This window comes from Protobothrops mucrosquamatus, unplaced genomic scaffold (genome assembly GCF_001527695.2).
Source record: "Protobothrops mucrosquamatus isolate PMUCROS unplaced genomic scaffold, P.Mucros_1.0 scaffold233, whole genome shotgun sequence".
Taxonomy (NCBI): domain Eukaryota; kingdom Metazoa; phylum Chordata; class Lepidosauria; order Squamata; family Viperidae; genus Protobothrops; species Protobothrops mucrosquamatus.
Window position 1 is genome coordinate 688,953 of NW_015386584.1, and position 24,618 is coordinate 713,570.

General features: G+C 34.7%; 1 protein-coding gene across 2 annotated transcripts in view; it reads right to left on the reverse strand.

The window, feature by feature from the left end:
• Window positions 1–1,079: 1,079 nt before the first annotated feature.
• The window catches only part of ANKRD12 (ankyrin repeat domain 12), a 67,731-nt gene continuing 44,192 nt past the window's right edge, over window positions 1,080–24,618 (reverse strand). For both annotated transcript variants that reach the window (XM_015814266.1, XM_015814267.1), the window contains exons 4-12: window positions 23,021–23,167; window positions 22,147–22,347; window positions 19,949–20,091; window positions 17,784–17,931; window positions 12,274–16,835; window positions 10,309–10,407; window positions 9,880–10,023; window positions 5,847–5,942; window positions 1,080–2,469 (exon numbers count right to left, since the gene is read on the reverse strand). In XM_015814266.1, the coding sequence (XP_015669752.1) occupies window positions 2,284–2,469; window positions 5,847–5,942; window positions 9,880–10,023; window positions 10,309–10,407; window positions 12,274–16,835; window positions 17,784–17,931; window positions 19,949–20,091; window positions 22,147–22,347; window positions 23,021–23,167 (5,726 nt within the window). In that variant the 3' untranslated portion in view covers window positions 1,080–2,283. The remainder of the gene's footprint in view (window positions 2,470–5,846; window positions 5,943–9,879; window positions 10,024–10,308; window positions 10,408–12,273; window positions 16,836–17,783; window positions 17,932–19,948; window positions 20,092–22,146; window positions 22,348–23,020; window positions 23,168–24,618) is intronic.

Sequence of the window (24,618 nt, forward strand, 5' to 3'; positions counted from 1 at the left end):
ATTATTGTATTATACTGTAATTTTAAATCCATATGGAAAAAAGCCTGATTCTCAATTGTATCCTATCTCTTCTTTTGAACCCTTTTTATAGTAAGAGACAGTCTTTCTCAGTGCATTGTTGCCAAATAGAATGCAGAGAGCAACATACTGTAGATGTTTGAAGGGCTGGAAGCTACATATGATGGACAGTTGCAGGAACTGGGTATGTCTAGTCCACAGGTTGGCAACCTGTGGCTCCGGAGCCGCATGTGGCTCTTTCAGCCTTCTCCTGTGGCTCCCAGCTTCCTCCATTTGCAGAGAGAGAGACAGAGAGAGGCACTTGTGCTTCCCCCCCCCCTCTCTGTGTGTGTGTGTGTGTGTGTGTGTAAAGTTCCCTTCCAACTCCTTTACTCTGTAAGCAAGGTCTGTAAATATCCTTCAATTTTTCAGAGTTAAAATACTTTTGTCCATTCAGTATTAGTAGTTCTTCTCTTTTAATTATAATCTTCAGTTCTTTCTAATTGCTTCTAGTGACCAGCCTTCAAAATCTCTTATTATGTTTGTCACTAATCCACATTTTCCGGGGCAAAGATTTCTTAAATTAAAAAGCTTCATATATATTTAATAAGATTTTAAGGAAGTATTATAATTATTATATTCCGTGTTATTTCCTATCAATTTGGCATCTTAGTCATTTAAAAGCTATATAAAATCATCCTTTTGCTGCTTATTACAAATAACAAAGATTTTGGTTAAGTTCTTAAGCTTAAGTGAAACTTCTTTCACTGAAAATTGAAGAAAAATCACCCAGTGTAATAATACTTGTCTTTCTAAAGGATCTTAATACTATACCTAAAGCAATTTAAAATCCATTTCCAGTGATAGTCATTAAGAAAGAAAGTGTGCAAACTCAGTACCTCTTTGAAAGCTCCAAAGCACAGCTTGGGCAAGGCCGACTCTCCTGATTCCAAAGTTCTAAAACCCTTCTACCAGTATATACTCCCCGTCACAGTGGCAGGCATTTTACTAATAGCAATATATTAATTATATGTTCACAAATAATAGGAATATACAAGTACAATCTTATCATGGAACTTTCAAGGATTTATTTGTCAAATTGTATAAAACTTCAAAAATGAAAATTTCACAATCACAAGGATTCAAACATCTGTTAGCATGACCAATAGAATTTATTAAACATAGTTATTTACAGTTATTTACATATGTTTCTATCAGGGAATATTAAAATAGACAATATACAATTTAAGATTTCTCATTGAGAGGCATGTAAAAGGAAATAAATTGGACACTGAAAAACTCCTTTAGAGACCAGGATGTAAGAGCTGGTTTTCTAATCTTGTAAAGATTTTAAACAAAATACTCTTTTCAAGTTAAGTCACAAATATGGCATTATAGCAGCAGAGCAAACGACAAATGGCTCTGTGGAGTTAAGACATAATCCAATAAGCACTGCAACATACTACAATGATAAGGGATTCATGCAAATTTCTCTGAATGAATGGATGCTGTACAAAGCCGTATATTGGATTGGTAACAAATATTTCAATCAGTTAGGTACCCTATAGTAGGGAAAAATTCAACTGAGCTAGCATGCAATACCACTCAGTATCAAATCTTAGCAGTAATGGTGATGAACAAGCAGCTAAATCAAACATCATGCTTTTAAAAGAAAATCGTTTGTACATTACACATAAGAAACAACAACAATTTTGGTCCAATAAACATTAGACAAAACAGTTTTACAATTAAAATATCTATTTTTGTACAGGGCTGAACATTAAATATAAGAGTATTTACATTTGCACAATATGTATAAAATAAGTTATTTTAAAAAATGAAAACAATATAACATCTGTTTCAAAAAGAAAACTGTACAGTTAACCTATAAATTATGTAAGATGAATAGACTCATTCTGCACATTCCCACAAACTTAAAAGTTCTTCCACAGGTTTTTGTTGTTTTTGTAAGTTTAATAATAAAAAGCATTGAAGTCAACTTTAAATAGCAAGACTTTTTGGTGGACTTATAACAGCTGCCAGCGCTGTTAAATCTTGAGTGAAAGACTGTCATAGGTAAGATTTATTGAGTAGATGCTTTTTGAACCCAAAAGCTAAAATAATACCATTTATTAACAAATGGTATTTACATGTGCAATACTGAATGAGATCTGGAGCACATTTCAGAAGGAATACATGGAATATTGATAAAGGCAGTATTCCATTTTAGTGCTATAATTTAAACATCCCACAGTCTTGAGCTGTAACAGCAAGAAATGCTAGCTGTCATATAGGTGTCAATTCAAAGTCGTCATTAACATCCACAAGAGGAACATAGAATTCCTGGATTTCATAAATGCTGACTGATTTGTAAGTTGCAGGATCAAGTTCTTGTAGTTTAAGCTGCCATTCCAGTCTCTGAACAGCATTTAAAGCTGCTGCTTCATGTTGCTGCCTCATCAGGAGACATGTCTATTTCAAAATAAATAGAAGAATCTTTAGTTATCTCAAGCAAGCTTCTATATAAAAAGCACACTGTACTTCTATTAATCCAGAAGCTATTAGTTTGGCAATCCACAGGTAAATTAGACTTGTGAAATGGTTTGGCCTGGTTCTCATAACCTATTCCGATGTTTACAGATTTATTTTAAAATTTTAATCCATAATGTTAATTATAATGCAAGTACTGTATTGAATATTAATTTTAATAATAGTCTCTTGTGTTTAAATTATTAAAAAAACAGAAGTACAATCTATCCTGTAAAACAATAGCACTCTTACACTTCAATTTTACATGCACTTACAGGTAGTCCTAGTTTAGCAATTACAGTTGAGACTAGCAACTTGGTTGCTATGTAAAGTGGGTTGCTAAGTGGAAAATCACCTGACCATGACTGTGCTTTCTGGGTTGAAACTGATAAGAGTAATAATTTCATACTTTTTGGCTTTTGTTTGTCTGCTAACCATTACCCTGCCCTTTGTAATGCTCATCCCAGCACTGGGTAGTTAACAAATGCTTGTATCACTGGAGAGAAGGGATTAGAAGAGAATAAGGCACACTACAGAGAATACACCTCAAAAGCAATGCACTGGTGTTGACAGCTGTGAGCATGCTTGGCAAATGGCTACGTATATTTCCCACTATGTGCCTCCTTACTCTCTTCTAACCCCTTAACCTCCAGTTTTTCTATTCTGTGAAGGGACGCAGAAGAGAGTAATCACTTATCAGGGCCCTTCTTTGCTTGTGGGCCAAGGGGAGAAGAGGGGCTGCAATTGACATACAAGAGAAGAAAGGGCATGGAAGCACTAGAGTGACTTGGATATTGATAGGGGCAGGAGAGAGAGAGAGATATGTGGGTATTCCCTCTTTCTTACTTTGCAAATCTGGGCAGTGCGTTTGAATGGGAAGATATCAGTGAGAGAAATGAGGGCTGTTAGTCATGCATATGGCAGAGAGAGTTAACCCTAGTCCAATATGGCACAGGAAACTGAGGAAAGATGAGTGGTGAACAATGGATTGCACACAACTCCCAAGAGGAGCAGAGTAAAGAAGCGGTGTCCCTTGTCTGCTGCTGCTGACGAGGACCTTTATTCCTTCTTGGCCACAGGGGAGATTTGCATCTGCCTTGAAAAGACATCCATTAGCTTTTGCATATCTCTTCCTGGCTAGGATCTGAAGGGACCCCAAAGGGCATTTTCATGGCTCCCTTTGATGTTATGAATTGCACCCAGCTGGAGTCTCTATCTCAGCATACTTGCAGAAAGAATGTCCCCACAAGCGGATTGACCAACCAATTTAGGTTCATGCTGGCCATCTTTTTCTGTTTGGTCAGGGCAAGATCTACAGGGGAAGTTAATTCCATTACTCCCCATGCAGAGCAGAGCAACTGGAGATGAAGGGATTAGAAGAGAGTAAGCAGGCACATAATGGGAAAAATACCAGCACTCATGGCTGTCAGCACCAGTACATTGATTTTGATGTGTATTTCCATTGTATGCATGTTTACTCTGTTCTAATTCTTTCTGCTCTGCAAAGAGGAAAAAAGAAAACAACAGATTAGGTACAGGAGAATGAGAATTGACTGTAATGATGATCAATGTGACTGAGGGATACTGTGAAAATCATAAATGGTTGTAAAGTTATTTTTTCAGCACAGTAGTAACTTTAAACGGTTGAGCGAGTGGTTGGTAAGCAAGGACCACCTGTATTAATTACAGTGGGTTTTACTTTGTACTGGGTATTTCTTCATATTTTCTATTCTATAAAGTTGATGAGTCTTGTATTAACTGTTTCCTTTTAAAAAATGTAGAAATATATTTTGCACCATTTTTTCAAATGGTGGTGGCGAACCTATGGCACGCGTGCCAGAGGCGGCACTCAGAGCCCTCTCTGTGGGCACACATGCCGTTGCCCCAGCTCCGCCTCCCCCCACTCCTCCCCTCACCAGCAGCCCTCCCAGAAAGTCACCCCTGGGTGTGGCCCACGCGGAACAGTGCAGCCAAGGACATTGCAGCCAAGCAGCAGAGACAAGATTCCATCTTTGCGCCCCAATGTGCGCAGATGATGCTTCTGGGTGTGGGTGGAAGGCATGGCCGCCACAGCGCTGCAGGACTGCCTGGGCAATCTGTGGCAGGCCGTGGCGGTGGGGGCCCTGCGAGTGGGTGGGGACGGAGTGGGGGGTGGAGCAGGGGCAGGTGGCGGAGCAGGCGGATGGGCTGGGCGGTTTTTGGGCACTCAGTCTCTAAAAGGTTCGCCATCACTGGTATATATGCAAGTTACTCTTTAACATAATTAAGATTCTAGTGATATAATTCCAAAGAACAAGAATGAAAGTTTTTATGTGTGTCCTATAGACTTCATCTTTGCTTTGTCTTCTCTGAACTGCACTGGAAATATGCAAAATATCTGTGGTTGAAGCATTTCATTTTCAGAATATCCTGATCTGACATAGAATTAACTGTTCCCACCTCAAAATTTGACATTGTAAACTAGATAGCTTCTGGGATACTGGGTCAGAATTACATTCCAAAGTCTAAACAAGACACTCCGCAGATAAAAACATTTTGACTCTGAAATGTTCTGTGCATCTTTAAATTGCAAATATAATTATAGCATTGATATAGATTCACTTCTTAAGAATTGCTCAATTTGGAGATTCATTTTAGCTATTATAGCTAGTAACATTTCCCCTATTTTTCTGCTGCACCTATGTGCTTTTGGCACACGAGCTTGTCTTATACATAGCCTAAAATTTTACTGTATATTGTTTCATTCAATAGGGTCTTGTTTGAATTAGGAGAAAATATGCTCTTTAACTTCCACTGAAACAAAAGTGGTTGCATGTATTTGCATTTGTCTTGACTGTGTACTTGGGAAAGTGTATTAAGAATATCTGAGTTAGAATTCTGCTATACTCTAAAGTGTATAATGGCCACCATTGGCTTACTCATCTATTCGATGGGAGAAATTTCTGACCAAACGATTCTTCCAGTACTGCGCAAAAATCAGAATAATAGTTGGAAACTGTAGAAACTGCTCCTTCTGACTCAGTATCATATAAAACAGTTTTGATTAGAATGTAGAACAGAAATGTGGATACCAATGCTATTACATCAGCTATGCTACTATTTCTTTCTCATTTGAAATCTAATAGCAAACAGTCTTTTTAGAATAGATCTAAAGACATTTTGGGAGGGTTGTTTTTAGCAGATGAGCAAGATAAAATGCTATTTCCACTTGAATTTGTAATAACACAAAAGAGTCAGATAGAGTGGGCAGCATATCTAATGAGATACTAGAAATGTTTAATGGAAAAATATTTTTGGAGGAGTTCAATGAAGATACGTACCTTTAATTTGTCAAATTTGTCATCCACATCCTGTAACCATGACATAAATTGCCTTGCATTAAATCTGTCTCTAACTGATGCTTTACTGTCATCAGTCTGTAAATTAAACATATCAAAAATTATACCTGTTAATTATAGGCCAATGTCCATTCATTCCCATGCTACACAATATCTTTGATGGATCTATATGTTTAATGAAAACTACAGTTTGTCTCTAAAGATGATATTTTTAGGGTAAGATTATTTCCATTTAATGGAAGAATTAAAATTAAAAAAATGGGATTTGCTAGACAATCCAGAGAAATCTTTACTGCACAATCTCTTTTCCACTATAGGTACTCCTCACCTAACTCCCACAGTTGGGACTGTCAACTCTGTCACTAAGTGTTGCAGTCATTAAGCAAAACTTCATTTGACCACACTGGACTTATGACATCAGTTCTGCTGCACTTGTTATGCAAGTGCAGCAGAACATGAAGTGAGACATCATGTGTGATTAGAACTTACAATTTTACTGCTAGCTTCTCCATTGGCTTTGTTTGTTGGAAGCCAGCTGTGAAGCTTGCAAATGTGGTGCTGCGATGGTTGTAAATCTGCATCTGTTATGAAGCACCTAAGTGGCAACTATGTGATTGCAGGAATGTTGTGTTTGAGGATCATCATAAAGTTATTTTTTTAGCACTGTCATGACTGTGAATAGTTCCTAAATAGGGCAGTTGTTAATCAAGGACTACCTGTATCTTTTTATAGCCCCCTACAGTGTGTGTTTTCTTCATAGGTTATGCCTTTGATAATATAGCTTTAATTCAGCAATACAGCTGCATTGTAAGCTCTATTGATGCTCTTCTGATAGTTCATAAAACATCTCTATTTTCTACTGCCTACACCCACTTGGTTTCAAGTCATATACAAATGTAAAGAAATTTTACATTAGTATCACAATGCTTCTTTGTGGGATGAATGAATTAATATAAATACAATTTTATGTATTTGGAAAATTTATAACACATTTTAACACAATTGCAATGCTCCAATGCTCACCATTTTATAACAATCTTTACAACCTTTTGCTTAGAAAATCAACAGCAATCATGGTAAAATTTAAACATTATTCTAAATATCTCTGGTCATCATTTGTAAGATAAATATAAAATGGAGAAAATCTTTAGGACATAAACACAAGAACTTAACGAGAGGTATGGTTGATCAAACAAAAGGTCTACCCAGCCCACAAAGTTTCAATGAAATTTAAGGTGTCACAAAAGCAATACCTCTCCCACTTCTCATTAACCCCCCCCCCACTATTCAAAGACATATTCCTTTTATCTTTTTAAAACTAATAGCTATTAATATCTATTTTTCATAAATTTCAACACACCCATTAAGTTATAGTGTTCAAGCCATTGCTGATTATATTTCATACTAACACATTCCTTAACTATGTATAGATTAAAAGTATCTTTTGTCTTTCTTGAATAAAACTGAAGAACCAGGAACTGTGTTTTAAAACACGCATGATTTCAAAGAACTATATTGTTTTGTATCATTGTGTTTTATTCATTTTACAGAATAGATAACACAATTAATTATAAAAACATTGTCCATTAAGATCACGAATACAGTTCCTTCCCAAAACTGAGGATCAACACAATAGCAGCCTCCTAATATAGTACTCTACACTCCAGAAATTCAGAAGAATAAGACTAGATCTATACTGTCTTTCAAAAGGTTGCAAGAGGGGTCCAACCTGGCCTTATGGGGCAAAACTATTTACAAAAATGGGGAGACCACTAAAAAAGGCTTACTCCTGGACCTCTTCTCCAAACATCTCTTGAATACTCTCTCAGACGTATGTTTGTATATGGTTTGTATATGGTTTGTATAAGGTTTCAAAATTGACCAATTCTCACTTGCTTACAAAACAACAATCAAATCTCAGTTAAAATAACAAGGCAACAATGAAAACATAACAATGGTAATAAAAAGCTGTTTTTTTTGTGAAGAAGCTGTTCAGCTTCCAATAACACCCTAAAAGCTAATAGGGAAGCAAGTGAATTTGATCTCCAATCAAAGGCTATCCCATAGTAATGACATTGCCAGAGAGAAGCAGCACGATCTAGCTTCAGTTTTCTTCACCTACTGGAAGCGTGGAACATTAGTAGCTATTCCCAAAATAATCTGATACGTCAGGCTAATGTTGGGAATAGGTAGTTCTCTAGATGCCCAACTGCCAAACCTGAAGGGCTTTATAGGTCAACACCAGCATTTTCAATTCTATTCAGAAACCTATCAGTAACCAGTGTAGGTCTGCTACAATGATGTTATATGCTTCTAGTGTCAGAAATGCAAGTATGCAAGCTACATATTCCAAGCCAGTTTCAAAATAATTATTAAAGGGCGGCTCATGTAAAGTGAGCTACAGTAGTCCAATTGAGTGGTGATGATAGCAACAGTTTTTGGAGTTGGGAGTGTGTGGCAGTTTTGCAGTGGTTCTCCTTCCTTCCTCCATAGCTGGTTCTAGTTAGCATTGGTGAGGAATGGAGAGGTTGAGCATAGGTCTCTGCAATGTGGGGCACCCCAGGGCTCAGATTTTAACCCTAACCACTGAACATGGGATGCAGTATCCTCAGTATAGCTATACACCTGCACTCCTAGAAGGGCAGATGATGCTGGTATGGTACTGGCTGAGTGCATGGAGGTGTAAGGGTCTGCATGGGAAGAAACTAGCCTCTCTCAGATTCAGGTGTTACCTTATCTTTGACTCTGGGTGGGGAAGCACTTCCCTGGACTGATCTGGAATGCAATTTGGGGGTCCTCCTAGACCAGTGTTTCTCAACCTTGACAATTTTAAGGCATGTGGACTTCAACTCCCAGAATTCCACAGCCAGCATTGCTGGCTGTGGAATTCTGGGAGTTGAAGTCCACATACCTTAAAATTGTCAAGGTTGAGAAACACTGTCCTAGACTCACTGCACTTGCTTTACCTCCCACAACATCTGGGAGGCTTTGTTCTTGGTTATTCATGCCTTGGTCACTTCTGCTTGGATTACTGCAATGTGCTTTACATAGGGCTGCCCTTGAAGATTGTCCGGAAGTTATTAGTGCAGAATGTGGTGGCTTCCACGACACTGTATGCTGCTAGGTTCATCCATATTACAATCCTGTTGTACAAGTTGCACACTGGCTTCCAGTTTCCTTCTAGGTACAATTCAAAATGCTGGTTATTACCTTTAAAGTCCAAATGGCACAAGACTAAGTTATTTGTGGGGCTGCTTCTTGCTAAGACCATCTGCCTGTCCTACCAGATCAGATAAGGTGGGCATGCTCCTAGTCCTTTCCCTTTAAATGTTGCCATTTTATGGACCTAGGAAGTGTGCCTTTTCTGTGGCAGCCTAATGCCTATGGAACACACCTTTTTCCAAGGTTCAGCAGGGCCCCATCCTTTTAACCTTTCAAAAAACACTTGCTTTTTTCCTAAGTGCTAGGATACAGCGAGATTGATGGGATGAACTGTTGTGGGCTGAATGAGAAACTTTAGCTACAGTGCCAGTCTTTTTTTGTTTTAATGTTTTTATTTTATTGTAGATAGATATTGTTTTATTTTGGGGTTGTGAGCCACTCAGAGGTAGCCTTGAGATGGACAGCTATAGAAATGTTATATACATACATACATACATACATACATACATACATACATACATACATACATACTATAATTGTATCCTTCTATAGCAGGTATGATTGCAACTGGCATACTAGCTTATGCTGGCAAAACTAACTTTTTAACTATGGCCCCCACCTGTTGCTCTAGCAGGACCCCCAAATCACAAATCTTTTGTTTCATAGGCATTGCCTACCCATCTAAAGACAATACTAGAATCAACAATAATCCCAAGACAAAGAAACCTCATGGAAGAACACAAAGGCACACAACTTTGCTACTAGTTCCAATTAATTGCATGGATATAAACTTATATTTCCAATGAGTCAATAATTTTACTTTTACTATATTTCTTCAAACAACTTTTTTTACCTGTGTATCAAGAGGCACGTTATATACTTCAGCATCCAGCAGAACTGTACATGCACTGAAAGGCAAAGTCTGATTTGCTAAAGTTCTTGCTGCTCGATAATGGACTCGTAGTACTTCTTGCTCATTGGAAACAATAAGCTTTTCCTAATTAAATTAAAAGACATATAATTTAGCAAAATCATATAGTCATTTTTAAAACTCAAAAGATACATCTTATTTCTCTGAAAAACCAACTTTTCCCTATACTTATGAAGGAATCCTGTTAAAAATATACAATGCATTGTATTTTAAAATTCCCTTGAAAAAATGGAAACATTTAGTTCTGAATCAACCAACTTAATAATATAATTTCTTCCTTAAAATTTTCATTTAAAAAATGAAAACTTCTTAAAAGTGGCGATCAGTCAGTAGATTTTATTACATTCTTACCCTTTCAATACTGTGTTGTAAACGAAGTTTCATCCTTACAACTTCTTGCTGTCTAAAGAGTTCCTTAAGTGGATCAGATAGTGATGGTGGTGGTGTAATCTGTGAAAGAAATATCACTTTGATGTAAATCTATATATGCAAAAGATATATATTCTGAATATGTAAAAGATACATTTGATGGGAGGTGAAAAATTATAGTATTTAAGTGGTGGCTAAATTTGAGGCAAAACTGAGTATTAAAAAATGAAACACTTGCTTTATATTCTCCTGAATTTTTTTAAATACAGTAATTTTAAAATACATTGGGACGTAAGGTTGGACTTGATGTAAGGCTTGGTTCTAGTAAAATTGATCATTCATACAAGATTGTTCTAAATATTTTACACTGCAATCTTGCATCACCAATCCAAGAATGTCATCAAAAATACACACCAGAAAAATATTACCATGTGTTTAAAATATTCTTGCCAGAAAAAGATAAATAGGGAAAAAAAGGTAAATCCAGACAAAAAGTCTATGCAATTTCCAGTTTTCTCATTTTGTCAGCCTAAAGTTGTCTGCTGTAGCTCAAACCAATTCTGGAAATTTTCCTTCTCTAATAAATGTGTGTACACATACATATTCAGCAGTCACTCCAAAAAAGTCAGGGCTAGGTCAAAGATGATATACATATATAAAAATACAAGTAATATTACAAAGAACTACTAAATGCAATAAATAACTACTAATGAGAATTGCTTGTAAAATAAGGTAATTCTTTTATAAAATAAATCCCATATCTATATATCCCAACCATTCTTTCTGTCATACACAAATCACCGTCACATAGAAAAACATATATGTACTCATATGTACATAAAAACACATATGTACTTTATTTTGTCTTTTTGGTTGTTTCTTGCTGTTTTTCAAAGAATAGGAAACACATATGTACTCATATGTGTTTCCTATTCTTTGAATAACATCAAGAAACAACCAAAAAGACAAAATAAAGGCTGAAGAGAACAAGGAAGAAGAAAAGAAAAGAGAAAGGGGAGGAACAAAACCAACTGGAGATGAGAGACAAGGGGAAAAGGTAACTGAACAAGGAAAGAGGGCAAACCCTTATTTAGATATATATTTAAAAAAGAGTCCAAATTTCTTTGATTAAAAACTCTCAAGCAATTGCTAATCTTTAGTTAATCTGTAAAGGCAACCAATTTTTGAGCAGTGAAGTTTGTTATCATTTGCACCTCCTGCTTCTTCTTTTTCTATTTCTTTTTACCAGGCTATGTCTCCATAGATATTTATGGGGGGAAGTTGTCTTTCTATGAATTGATATAGAATAAATAAGGTGATTTTTCACCAAACTACCACATGAACACATGATAACTAAGCTAATTTGCATCCATTTCTCTGTATAAATGCTGATGAGGGAATCTATGTATAGGAATTTATATAATTAAAAAAATATGTAGGAATGTACTTGAGCAGGAACTGTCAGCCAAGGAGTCATCTCCAAGTTGCAGAGTACTTCTGAGCAGAGGAATGCAACCATATTCAGAACCAGGGTAAATTATTACCCTGGAATAATTTAGCCAAAGGTCCAAAGTTATCCAGTTTTGAAAAGATTCATTCTAAGTCTGTTCCTCTCCATCCAGACTCTGACATCCTCCAAATACATTTCTCCTGTATCAAATGTCTGATGAGGAGCCAAGATATCTAACATATAAATCAGTGGTTGTACTATGTGCAATTTTTTCGTGATGCAGTCAAGAAATCTTTTTTTAATTCCGAATTTGCATAATACACATTTTATATTTGTTGTTGGAGGGAATGCATGAGTATAACATGATTATGTCTGAATATTCTGACTCAGCATATCAGCAAGATAAACACTGATATTGTTAACTTACAATGAAATGGAGCTTTTAAAGCGAGAGCCAACAATTAATTCTATAGTAACTCAAATTCCCAGTTACTTACTGTTGGAATGCATATCTTGCTCAGGGGATTGCCATCTAGGAGGTATGATCCATTGAAGGTTACATATTCATCATAATACTGGGGTGCTTGAGGAATAACGCTACATAGTAATTTACGTTTCTCTTCTATTTTCTTTCTTATATGCAAATATTCAAAATACGGATTTGCTCTCTCTGAACTGTATGGCTGAATCTCTTCTAGTTTTAGAGAGTCTACAACAGCTGCCAGAGACTGATGAGTTTTTTCTTTAGCTTGCATTAAAGACGCATTTATTTGAACAGGCTGAGGAACACGTGACAGCTTTCTCTTACGTGGATGATGTGGCTGAGCATCATCTTCCTCAGTTAATCTTATCCGTCCTTTCAAAGAGGCAGATGAGTCAAAATCTCTTTCTGAGATCTGGGAGCAACCAGAAAGATTCTGCTTACTTTGATTAGCAAGGATATTTGCTCTATTCCTTGTAATTCTTTGAGGAATTTCATAGTGTTGTGCTTTAGGATCTTCTACTGCTTCTTCCAATTCTAATTTAATACTTGGACTATATTTATGTACTTCATGTCCAATTAACTGTGGATGGCTTTCCAAATGAGGCGGTAGGTACTGTTGCCTTTCTTCCATTGAATTGTTTTCTGCACTGTCCATATTAAAAAAATTTCTATTGTACTCATTTGTAATTCCTTTCAACGTTCTACCATTTAGATCTTGAAGATCTAGGTCATTTTTATTACCAGCCATATGGGATGAACAGATGTCAACGGAATGGGGTTTTTCACCTTGGAACTGAATATCAATTACACTATTATCCAGTTCCTCAGCTTGTGACGTTTTATAAATAAGCTTACTTACTGCAGATGAACTTGTACTGGAGTGTAAACGAGGATCATTTGCAACAAAATCCTTTTCAAAATTTTGTGAAATATCTTTAGTAATATTTTCAGGATAAACTGTGATAAGCATATCTGCTTTTTTGTTGTTTGACAAGAAAACATTTTTTTCTATCTTTTTTTTGTTGGCAGCATCTATGTCTAAGATCGAGTTGCTAGGTTGAATGGAACTTTGTGGGTTCTTAATCACAAGCTCTTGGCTGTTTGTATCTGACAAAGCTACATGCTTTGACATATAAATTGTATCTGTGCTTGGCTGAATCTGAGAAGGGCAACATGACTGAACAGACAAAAATTCTGCCATTTCCTGGGATGTAGGATTTGATACATTTTCAGCATGATGATAAAAAGATTCAGAATTTTTCTGCTCTTTCATAGTTTTATTTTCAAAATTAGTTACGGTTGAGACATTTGTTGCATCAAGCTCACAGCCTGAATAATTTGAACAGGAACACTCACTATTTAATGAAATAAATCTATCCAAAGGCACATCCCATGTTTTACTTGATGGAGTTGTATTATTATGCTCTAAATATGTATGACTTTCTCCTGATGAGCTTGAAGGAGCAGCGTTTTTACCAACTGCATCTAATGCATTAAGTTTATGAACAGATCTACTCGGGGATAAAGCGGAACTGGAATACAAGCTGGTCAGTCCATTCTGGGAATCCTTTTCAAGCAAATTGCAACATTCATGTTTAGGAAAAGAATTATAACTTTGAACTGAGAGCAAAGTACTGTGACTACTTTCTTCTGATACTCGGGACTGTTTTGTATTTTCATAAACAGCTGGCATACTGCATCTTCGCACTTCGACAACTGGTCTGCAATCATTTATAACAAATTTTACATCTTCGACTGATGCTGATCTAATATAAGCTGGAGGAAGTCTGTTTAAAATAGGTGCTTTATTGCGCTCTGGCAACTCTGACAAACTATCATTCTCATAGTTTGCAGGTGACTTGGCACTAGGCAAAAATGGTGAATGTGAAAAAGACATTTGAGAATCAGATCCTTCAAGCATAAAATCTGAATCATACTCAACAACAGGTCTTGGAGGAGTTACTGTAGCATGACAAGAATCCTCTGAGCTAGCAATTGAAATCATGGATATTGATCTGGAGGTTAGACCAGTTTTTTCGCTTTCTGATCTAGGAGACCTACTTAAGCTACTGTCCAATGCTAGGGATGGTTTTCCACTAGAATTTTTTATATCAACTGACTGTGATCTACTGCTGGTAGCATCTTTTAGTTGTTTATCTTTCCCAGAAGCATCTGATAACTCCGAACTTTTTGAACGACTCAGTTCTTTGTTCTTTGATTCAGAATATTTTATTTTATCCTTATCTTTTATTTTATTAAGTTCAGTACAGGATCGATTCTTTAATCTTTCTTTTTCCTTCTGTTTTATTTTTTCTTTGTGTTTTCTATGCCATTGTTCAATTTCCAGATCTTTAAGACTAAGCATTCTTTCAAAGCTTGTCTGCATCAAGTCATCATTTAATAACCTCTTTTCTTTAGGTCGAGTATCTTTAGACACTGGTAATGGTTTAGATTTAAGCTTTTCAGTTTCAGATTTTAATTTAGGTACATTATTTTGCTGCATTTTATCTTTATATTTGTCACGCTCTTTGTATCTGTCAATGTCTTTATCTTTTTTATCCTTCTCTCTTCCATCAGGAGTTTTCAGCAATTCATCCTTTGGCTTCTCTTTTAAGAATAAAGTTTTTTCACTACTGCATTTTTTCTCTTCTGCTGTTTGCTTCATGTTTGTAATTACTGAACTATCACGTTCTTTTGGTTTCTCTTTTTTTTCCATTTCTTTTTCTTTGTTTCTACCCTTTTCCATTTTTGAATATTCACTGTCCTTTTCGGAACTCTTGCATTTCTTATCATTGCTGGGTTTTTCTTTAGATTCCGAAAAGAATCTGTCATTTTTTTCTTTATCATGCTTCTTTTCAAATCTTTCTTTGATTTTTTCTTTGTCATCAAGCTTTTTAATAGTATTGAAGCTTTTTAACTTATCATGCTCTTTATTTGTTTTTTCTACCTGTTGAAAGTATACCTTTTCCTTTTCTTTTGTTTTTTCATTATTTTCAAGAGAATCTAATTTATCCTTTTCTGATTTGTGTTCACATTTTACTTTTTTGTCTTTATCTGTATTTTTTCTTTCTATTTTTTCAATAGAAGAGTTCCGCTTTTCATTTTTTTCTCTATGATCCTTTTTTTCTTGTTTATCATTGTCTTCCTTCTCTATTACAGTTATATTTGTTGCCATATCCCTAACACCTGAACAGAATAAATCTGCTTCTTTATCAAGAAACATGCTATGCTCTTTTGTTTTCTCTTCCTTGTCATTTTCTTTTTTAGTTTTTTCTCTTTCTTTTTCTTCTCTAAAATTTTTATCTTTTTGAAAGCTTCTCTCTTTCACATATTTGTCTTCTTTAATTAAGATCTTTTCCAATTTAGATTTCTTCTCCGACATTTGAGGGTCATGCTCTACAGTTGACATATCTTCTGTCTCATCACTTTTGAAAAAATTTTCTTTCCAAAATTCTCTATCAAACTCAATGTTCCTCTGGACATCCTTGGAATTTTCCTTATGCTTATATCTTTCTTTCTCTCCATCCTGTTCCTTTTTATGCTTATCTCTTTCCTTTTCTTTGTGCTTCAATTTATGCTTTTTAAGCATTTTCCCCTCCTTGTCAGTCTTCTTCATCATAGTGTCAGAATTTTCAAAGATTGGACTGTTATCTTCATCTTTAAGTTTAGGACTGGATTTCTCACTAAATTCTAAAATAAATTCTTTCTGATGCTTACTTTTGTCTCTGTTCTTGTAAGACTTATTACTAGAATTTTCTAAAAGAAAATCGGTATCTGCATTATGGTCATATCGAATTAATTCAGATTGTGAAGTTACTTCTGACCCTTCTGGAGATAAACACATTTTAACATTTTCTTGTTTAAGTGTTGAAGACTGTTTTTCATTAATGCCACATGGATGTTTAGGGGATCTACTAGGAGTAATATGGAGTAAGGACAAAGAAGAATCCTCCTTTGGGCTAAATGTTTTTCGGAAATTCTCATCTTCTTTGCTTTTGTCTAATGATTCTAACAGAGAAACACCCAGGCTTGTCAATCTGGAATGATCTTTTTCCTGTTTTAATTGCTGGTTTTCTTTGTTTTTGCTTTGATTTTTTAGTTTTCTTTTAACTTTTCCTTTTTGTTTATATTCATTATAACCATATTCTTTTTTAATCTTTGCATCAGAATTTGAAATTTCTGTAACAGTACATGAAGGAGATATTATTTTTTTGTCTTGAAGAATGTCTTCATCTGAACTTTCAGAACTTGAATACAGGACTCTGGAAGGTTTCTGTTTTTTATTTTTAAATGTTTTTGGAAATGATAGTTTTTCCTGTGTAAGAAATAAGTTACTTTGTTCTGTTTCAGACATATCTTCTTTTCTCAGATCTTTCCGAGGAATATGTCTATCATCTATCATTTTCTTAACTTCTTCTTCTTCATCATCTTTAAACTCATATTCATCAAGAGCAGATGAAAGAGGTGTCTTATTAGAAACATGTTTGTTGTCATTAGCTAGAGATTCTTTCTCTGTCTCAGAATCTATATTGCATTCAATGCTGGAAGGATTTACAGATGGTGCTTCATCAAGATCTAGAATAGAAAAACATGTTGCTGCTGTGTTCATTTCTTTGCTATTAATGGCAATAAAATCTTACATATTTGTCATGCGTTTTCATTAGTTCAAATTAGTGTAGTATAAATTAGACAGAAGTAAATATGAAATGTTTAAGAAAAATTAATTTTATAATAAAACACTGTTATATTTAACATGGAATAATAGTAATTTGATAGAGAATTTCAGGGATAAACTACAATTCAAAAAACCAATTATATTATTTGTTATTTAGGACTTTCAATTCATTTTACTTACTATGAACATTTTAATCTAGTTATGTTATTTTTTCTTACCATGCATAATTTATTGCATTTATGTTCTTTTTTCCCCCTTACTATGGATGTCTTATTGTGTTTTATGTTTTTTCATTCCACAAGTTTAAATGACAGGTATATACAATAACAATAACAATGATAATTCTATATACACACTAAAAATATAAACAGAAACATCAGAAATAGCTGGAACAACAGAAGGCCCCAAAAGGTTTTTTTTTTGCACTATAATTCTAATATCCTGGAATAATTATGTATTTTATAAAATTAAAATATATCTTCTTACTTCTGTATCTGTCAAGAAGGATACTTTTTGAAGACACTTGAAATAATCAAGCAAACCTATTTTATCCATTCCTATTACTAAACACAGCAGTTGAAATAATGTACATTTTAATTAATTTAATGGATTAACAAAATATTTCTGAAGTTCGTATTTACAATGTTTATTAATATATTCTACATACATATTTCAATTTATCAAGTCAAATTCCCTGAGTTAACTTAAAATTTGCAAGTCCTTTGATACCAAAATTTAGCAACAAAGAACCCATTTGCATACCCCTACTTGTGCTAGTATTTTGAAATATTACACAATTTAAACATAGTATATACAAACACTGATAATTTAACATCATTTTTCCTGACCTGAACAGCTATCTTCATCATCAGAAATAGGAACTTCTCTTTTCAGTAATAGTTCCAGTTCTTCTGTTTCTGCTACATCTACAGGTCTTTCTCCATGTTTATTGGCTTGGAATGGATTACCACCATGTCGGAGGAGCAACTTTACAATCTGAAATATTAAGTTCATTGCAACTAAAAGCCCCATTTTAAAAAAGTTTGATCAAGAAATAAACCATTGAAAATAAAAGGGAAAGAAGACACAGAATATTTTCAAACATGGGATAATTTTTACAAATGGCTAGAAAAACAGACTAGGGATGGAAGTTATATTATTATTAATGTTAAATATGTGGACCCAGACAACACATTGTTTATCAAGCACTAAAGATTTGTAACTATAAAAAATTAATAAAATATCTATAAAAAAAGAAATAAACCTAAAACACTAACCTGTATATAGTATGTTTTAGGTGTGTGTCATGTATGTGTTTCACTTTGAGGGCGGGCAACTAAATTTCATTTTTGATGTGTGCCGTTGTGCCCACAGTAAAAAAAATGACAATAAAGGTTATCCTATCTTATCTATCTGTATTTTTAACACTGTTACTCTGAAAAATGCCCCATGTATACTGATTCTATCAATAAATGGTAGAATGATAGCTATGATGAAAAATGTTGAAATCCTGATATTTCTTAAATGGCAAGTGCCATCTGTGATTATTCTAAAGCAGTTTTTGAAGTTGTAGTAGATATAAAAGCAACCTAGAACTCCGGAGAAACTTCCTGACAGTTAGAACAATTAATCAATGGAACAACCTGCCTCCAGAAGCTGTGAAGTTAAAAACTGGAAGTTTTTAAGAAGAAACTGGACAGTTATTTGTCTGAAATGGTATAGGGTTTCCTGCCTGAGCAGGGGTATTATTATTATTATTATTATTATTACTACTACTACTACTACTACTGCTATTATTATTATTATTATTATTATTATTGTTGTTGTTGTTGTTGTTATTATTATTACTATTATTATTGACATGACATCGACAGGTATTTTATTAAAACATGATAGAAGAAGTATTGATGCTTTTGAACTTTAGTGTTGGAAAATACAATAGATAGTTAGGGAGAAAAAAAAGGAATAACTGAACAAATCAACCCTGAATTTTTACTTGAGACACAAATGATGGACTCAAATTATTGTATTTTGGCATATTATATGAAAATCCAACTTCCTGGAGAAGTCTACAGTACTGGGATATATGGAAGAAAAAGAAGAAGAACAAGCAGCAAAGTGGATGGACTTACATACAGTGGCAATGGGTACATTATTGGAGGATCTGAAGGACCAGGTTGGGGACAGATTCTCCTGGATAAAATCTATGTGGTTGCTAAGAGTCAACATCAATTTGACCCTTAATAAATTTCCCTTTAGTAGGACTAACTTCCATTCCCTGCTTTCCTATAAACTGAGATACCAGACATTGCATACCGAACTGTCTGGGTCTTATGCTTTGCCTTCACAACTTAATAAAAGAACTTTTCCTCTATAAAGGTTCTTGAAACATCGACCTAGGAAGATTGTCTATGCGGATTCTCAGTCATCCAGGTCATGGGTGTCCCAAAGGTCCTTTTTTTAAAAAAAAAAAAAAGGTAACTGGACTTTCTGATTTTTCTTTAAAGCATTTCACTTGTCATTCAAGAAACTTCTTCGGTTCTTCAGAATTGGAAGAAGCTTCTTAGATGAGAAGTGAAATGTCTTAAAGAAAAATGAGAAAGTCAAGTTGCCTTTTTTTTTTTTTTTAAAGCACTTTTGAGACACCTATGGCCTAGAATGGCTGAGAACACCTATGAAGATTCTGTGTTTCTTTGCAGGCTTCTTTCTCCAGTGGCTTTATTATTATATATTTTCACAGATAATATTGTTGAGCTATATTGTAATTCTCCTTTATTGCCATATATATTATGGTTGTGACTGCATATGATTTGAATCTCTATCTGAATAGATACCTTGAAATGCACAGTAAAATAATTCCCATTGTCTTTGCCATGATGCTGATAACAAATTATTCATATCCAAGGGTCTAACTGATAATATAGGATTCCTTTGTTACATTCTGATTAGTCAGCTTTGTTTATTAAAAATAAACACATATTACGTATTTAATTTTTCCATGAATGATACCTACCTTTCTATGTCCACTGCTTGCAGAATCATGGAGTGGTGTATCATCATCTAAGCCTTGAGTATTTACATCTGCCCCTGCTGCTATCAAAACCTTAGCAACATCATAATAACCAGCATTACAAGCTTCATGGAGTGGTGTCCAACCTATAACAAAAGGCAGAACATAATTTTAATTTTAATGTTTTGTCTTTATCAAATTTTCAAAATGCAGATAGTACAAATATATTTTTTATAAGTAAGCTACAAGTAATTTTAAAGCCAGAGTATTGTTTTGTTTTATACATTGCACATAATACAGTTTGCCAGATTTAATATATTGTGTTTTTCCAAATGCAACTTGCTGGAAACTAAAGATACCACAGAGTAAAATTCTTTATATTAACTGTTTTTGGAAAAAAACCAAATGATTTTTATATTACATATTTTTAGAAAAGACTTTCAGAATACATGCCTATTGCTTTATAGAACAATGCTGAAATTGCTCAAAGTATTTTCTAAGTTGCATAAAGTTACTAATTATTTTTATTCTCTCATTTCCCCCCACAAATTATTAATTAGATGAGGCACTTACACATTCTTCTTCATTATGAATTTATTATATATTACTGTTTCTACCACCCAAAAAATCCAATCCAATTACAACTAGGCATGATCACAATTGTACTGAAAATATTGTATTTTTATTTAATTTTGATGTGTCTTATTTTATTATTTTCAGCTATAGGGACTGAAGTTTAGATGGTAATTCTGTCAATTCCAGTTTTAAAAAGGCACTATCATTTTCTAATGAAAAGCAATTAGATAGAATCAAGGATGGTTGCAGTTCCTAAATATGATAGAACCAGATTTCCTATACAAAATAATTAATAATTAATAGAGTTATGAAACTTAAGTCTCCAAAGAATATTCTTTGAAAATGTTCAGTTATTCTAAAAAGCAACATCAGGTATGTCTTCTGAAATTCTTATCCAAAGGTATGTAATCTACAAACAAGTTTTAGCCTGAATTCAGGCCTTGTGCTCAAAAGCCCTAGAGAACTGGATCAAAAACAGTAAACATAGTGCAGAAAATGTAGGCAGAAATGTCAGTGGTGTTTTCTTTTTAGTGCTGCTTTACTCAGTTAGGTTGCTTTATTTCTGCTTCCATTTTCTATGTGTTTGTTTGTTTACAGATTAATAATTACTAATTTTGGTAATTACTAATTTTGCATAATTTGATGTAGTGCTCTTATTTGCCTAGTATAGGTAGTCCTCAATTAACAACCACTCATCCAATGATGATTAAAGTTACAACCTAAAATGTCCCAGCATCCCTGCAGTAATGTTTGTAATCTGGACACTTGTCAACCAGCTCGTACTTACAATAGTTGAAGGATCCTGTAGTGATTGCAAGCAAAATCAATGGGGAAACTGGCAGGGAAAGTCACAAATTGTTCAGGTAAGTCTCCCCCACCCATGTACACTCCACAAACCTTGTATCACGCTTCTCTGACAACCCACGAACCCTCCTCCATCCTCACATACCTGCCGTTTACCTGCCTCCCAGCCTGCTTGCACGTCCTTGGGGATTGCAACTTCCTGCTGGATTCCCCAGGTAGTTATTGAAAGCCTATAGTTGCAAGGAGGTGTTTGCTTAATGACCACAATCCTTGCTTGACAATAGCAATGGGGATGCAGGACTTGTTGTCCCTAAGTGATGTGATGTTACCTTTATTTCCTTGGCAAAAGAAATTCCATTCCTAACTGCTGTCATAACTCAAGGATTACCTGTACCTATTTCATTGCATTTATTAAAATCAAAATATGTTTTTCATTGGTACTCCACTTTTGGGATTGTACTAATGTCACACACTCCCAAACTACTTATACCTAGTGGACCTGGATAAAAATCCTGTAGAAGAGGAATTCTGTCCCATCTAGATTCTATTTGAAAAGAGGACATCTTTCAGTTGCTAGGTGAAACTCTATATCCAGTTATATCTAGACTGTAGAACTCAAGTGAGAGGTGGGAAGATGACTATTACCCATTTCCCTGCTTTTGAGAAATTCTAAATATTCAAATTCACTGTTTTTAAAAAACCTGTATTGTAAAGAGTCTTACAGTAAATCTGAAATTCAGTTTCATATTTGATAAGGGATCAATAATTTTACTAATTGTAAAATACAGATAGTCTTAAAACTGACTACTCATCAAACTTACCTGCAAAATCTTTCACGTTCACATTTGCACCAAGACTAATTAATTCTTTAACTTGTTTAACATCACCTCTAATGGCAGCTGTATGTAAGGGGGTTTCCCCTCGTTCATTTCTTTTGTTAACTTTGTCTTTTTGGCGTGATGAGGAGCTTGGAGTTTTCTTTTGTGTTGTCACTGTTTGTAAAGGGTGATTTAAATTAGGATCTACACAAAAACAAAAACAAACTATGAATCAGTAAAAAACTGCAAAAATGAATGTTAACAAATTCATTCTTCAGATATACTGTACTCCTCTCTCTCTCTCTCTCTCCCGTTTAGTGTAACAATTAAGAATGTAACATTTGTAAACAGATTATGATCAGAATAAACTGCATTTTTATTAATACCCGATGGATTAAATTTTTAAGTGTTAGTTTTAAATAAAGCTCCATTTTTTTTTTCAAAATTACTATATTTAACCTAGCCTGACTTGGAGGGAAAATAAATCTGCAAAATAGTATTGCCAAATTAAAAATAAAAATAATTTAACTGCCAAATTAAATATATGAAGCCATGACTTGAATACTTTACCCTTCAACTACTAGAGATGGTTAATCCACAAATCAATCCCATGCATGTGTATTCAGAATACATGTCCCAGTACTTAGTAAAGCTTTTTGTCATGAAGGGTGCCTCAGGATTAATCATGTTACATTAATTGTCAGCGTACAAGTGACAATTTTTAAAATAAAGTTGGTCTATTATCCCATTCATCCCAAATCAGGAGTAAATTGCAGTACAGTTCCAATTAAAATCAAAATGTCCTGCTATGTTACCTTACCCTCTACATGCCTTTGATTAGAGAGTTATATACAAATGGAAAGAGTTCTGCTATTACCTGGGCTGTTGTCTCTTGCAGTCATCTGCATAAGAAGGGCCATCTGTTTACGTTCTGATAAGGGGTAACCAAAAAGAATGCTAACAGGTGCTGTTTTTTTATTTCCAGCTTCCTTTTTCATTTTCTTCTTTTCTGGGACTTCTTTCTCTGGAAATACCAGTAAATTCATAAGAGAGCAAAATATTCCCAATTATAGCAGATTCTAAATAAAAGAAACATCTTCAAACAGGGAAAATAATTCCCTAAAGCTGTTATATGATTTCCTTATGTTGATGGAAATCCAAGAACATTAAATATTCCCTCTGTCTGAGTCCTGAGTAAATGAGACGTACATAGAGCACTGGTCATAAATTTTGGAGAGTTAGATTCAAATACATGAAAAGCAACACTTTTTACTCTAGAGCAATACATTTAAGCTCAACTATGCATACCAGGCTTATAAAGTGGAGATGGTAAAAGCACTGTATTTTATCAGCATAAACTCCCAAAAATTGATGTATAGCTGGAAAACTGGTACTGAACTGCTTCCTCATCATTTATACACACATACACGTATACATATATATTATACTGTGAGAGTGTGTCTGTGTGTGCAGATGGGAGGCCAGGATTCGAATCTCAGCTGGTACCTAAACATACCAATACATGTCCTTGAGCAAGACCTCTTAACACTTCATCTGCCTAGCTTAAATATGACAGTGAGACAAACTAGGAAAGTAATGCCAGCACAGATGTCATCTGGGTCAACAGGTTCTATGTCAGCTGTTGGGGAACCAGGACAATCTGACAATGTGGATTATTGGAACAAACCATAAATGGACTAGGTAAGAAAACCTTGAATTGATGAATGCTAATTACAACAGTAAATTTAATGAGAGGGGATATAAGAAGAGTATGAGGGAGCTATGGATGGACAAAAGACCTACATCCACACTAACTGAAAAACAGCTAAATTACAGTATCTGACTTTTCAACATTGTAAAGGGAAGCTACTCTCACAACTTGAGAAAGACCAACTACACATAACATATGAGACTCAAGAAGACCTGGAAGTACAATTAGATATGCACCCAACACCTGAAGCTGGAACATCACGTTCACCTCCTCCTTTACAGAGCAGAGCAACTAATGTGAGGCATAAAACAGCAGTAGTAGTAGTAGTAGTAGTAGTAGTAGTAGTAGTAGTAATTAATAATAATAATAATAATAATAATAATAATAATAATAATAATAATAATAATAATAATAGAGTTGGAAGATACCTTGGAGGTCTTCTAGTCCAACCCCCTGCTCAGGCAGGAAACCCTATACCAGACAAATGGTTGTCCAGTCTTTTCATGGCTAAAGTATCTGCAGTCAATCTTCAAGACCAGTTACCAAGGCTCAGTGCAGAAGTACCATCCAACAGTATGCTAAAAGATGCTAATAAAGCGTTCACTACAATTCCTAATAAAGCGTTCACTATAATTCAAACCAATGAACTGATATATGCTACAGCCGCTGTAATGCTGGGATGCTTGGCTACATGATCAAGAACAACAGTACACACCCACACACCCAGAAAATGAGGTTAGAGGCTAAGATCAAGACAACTTAGA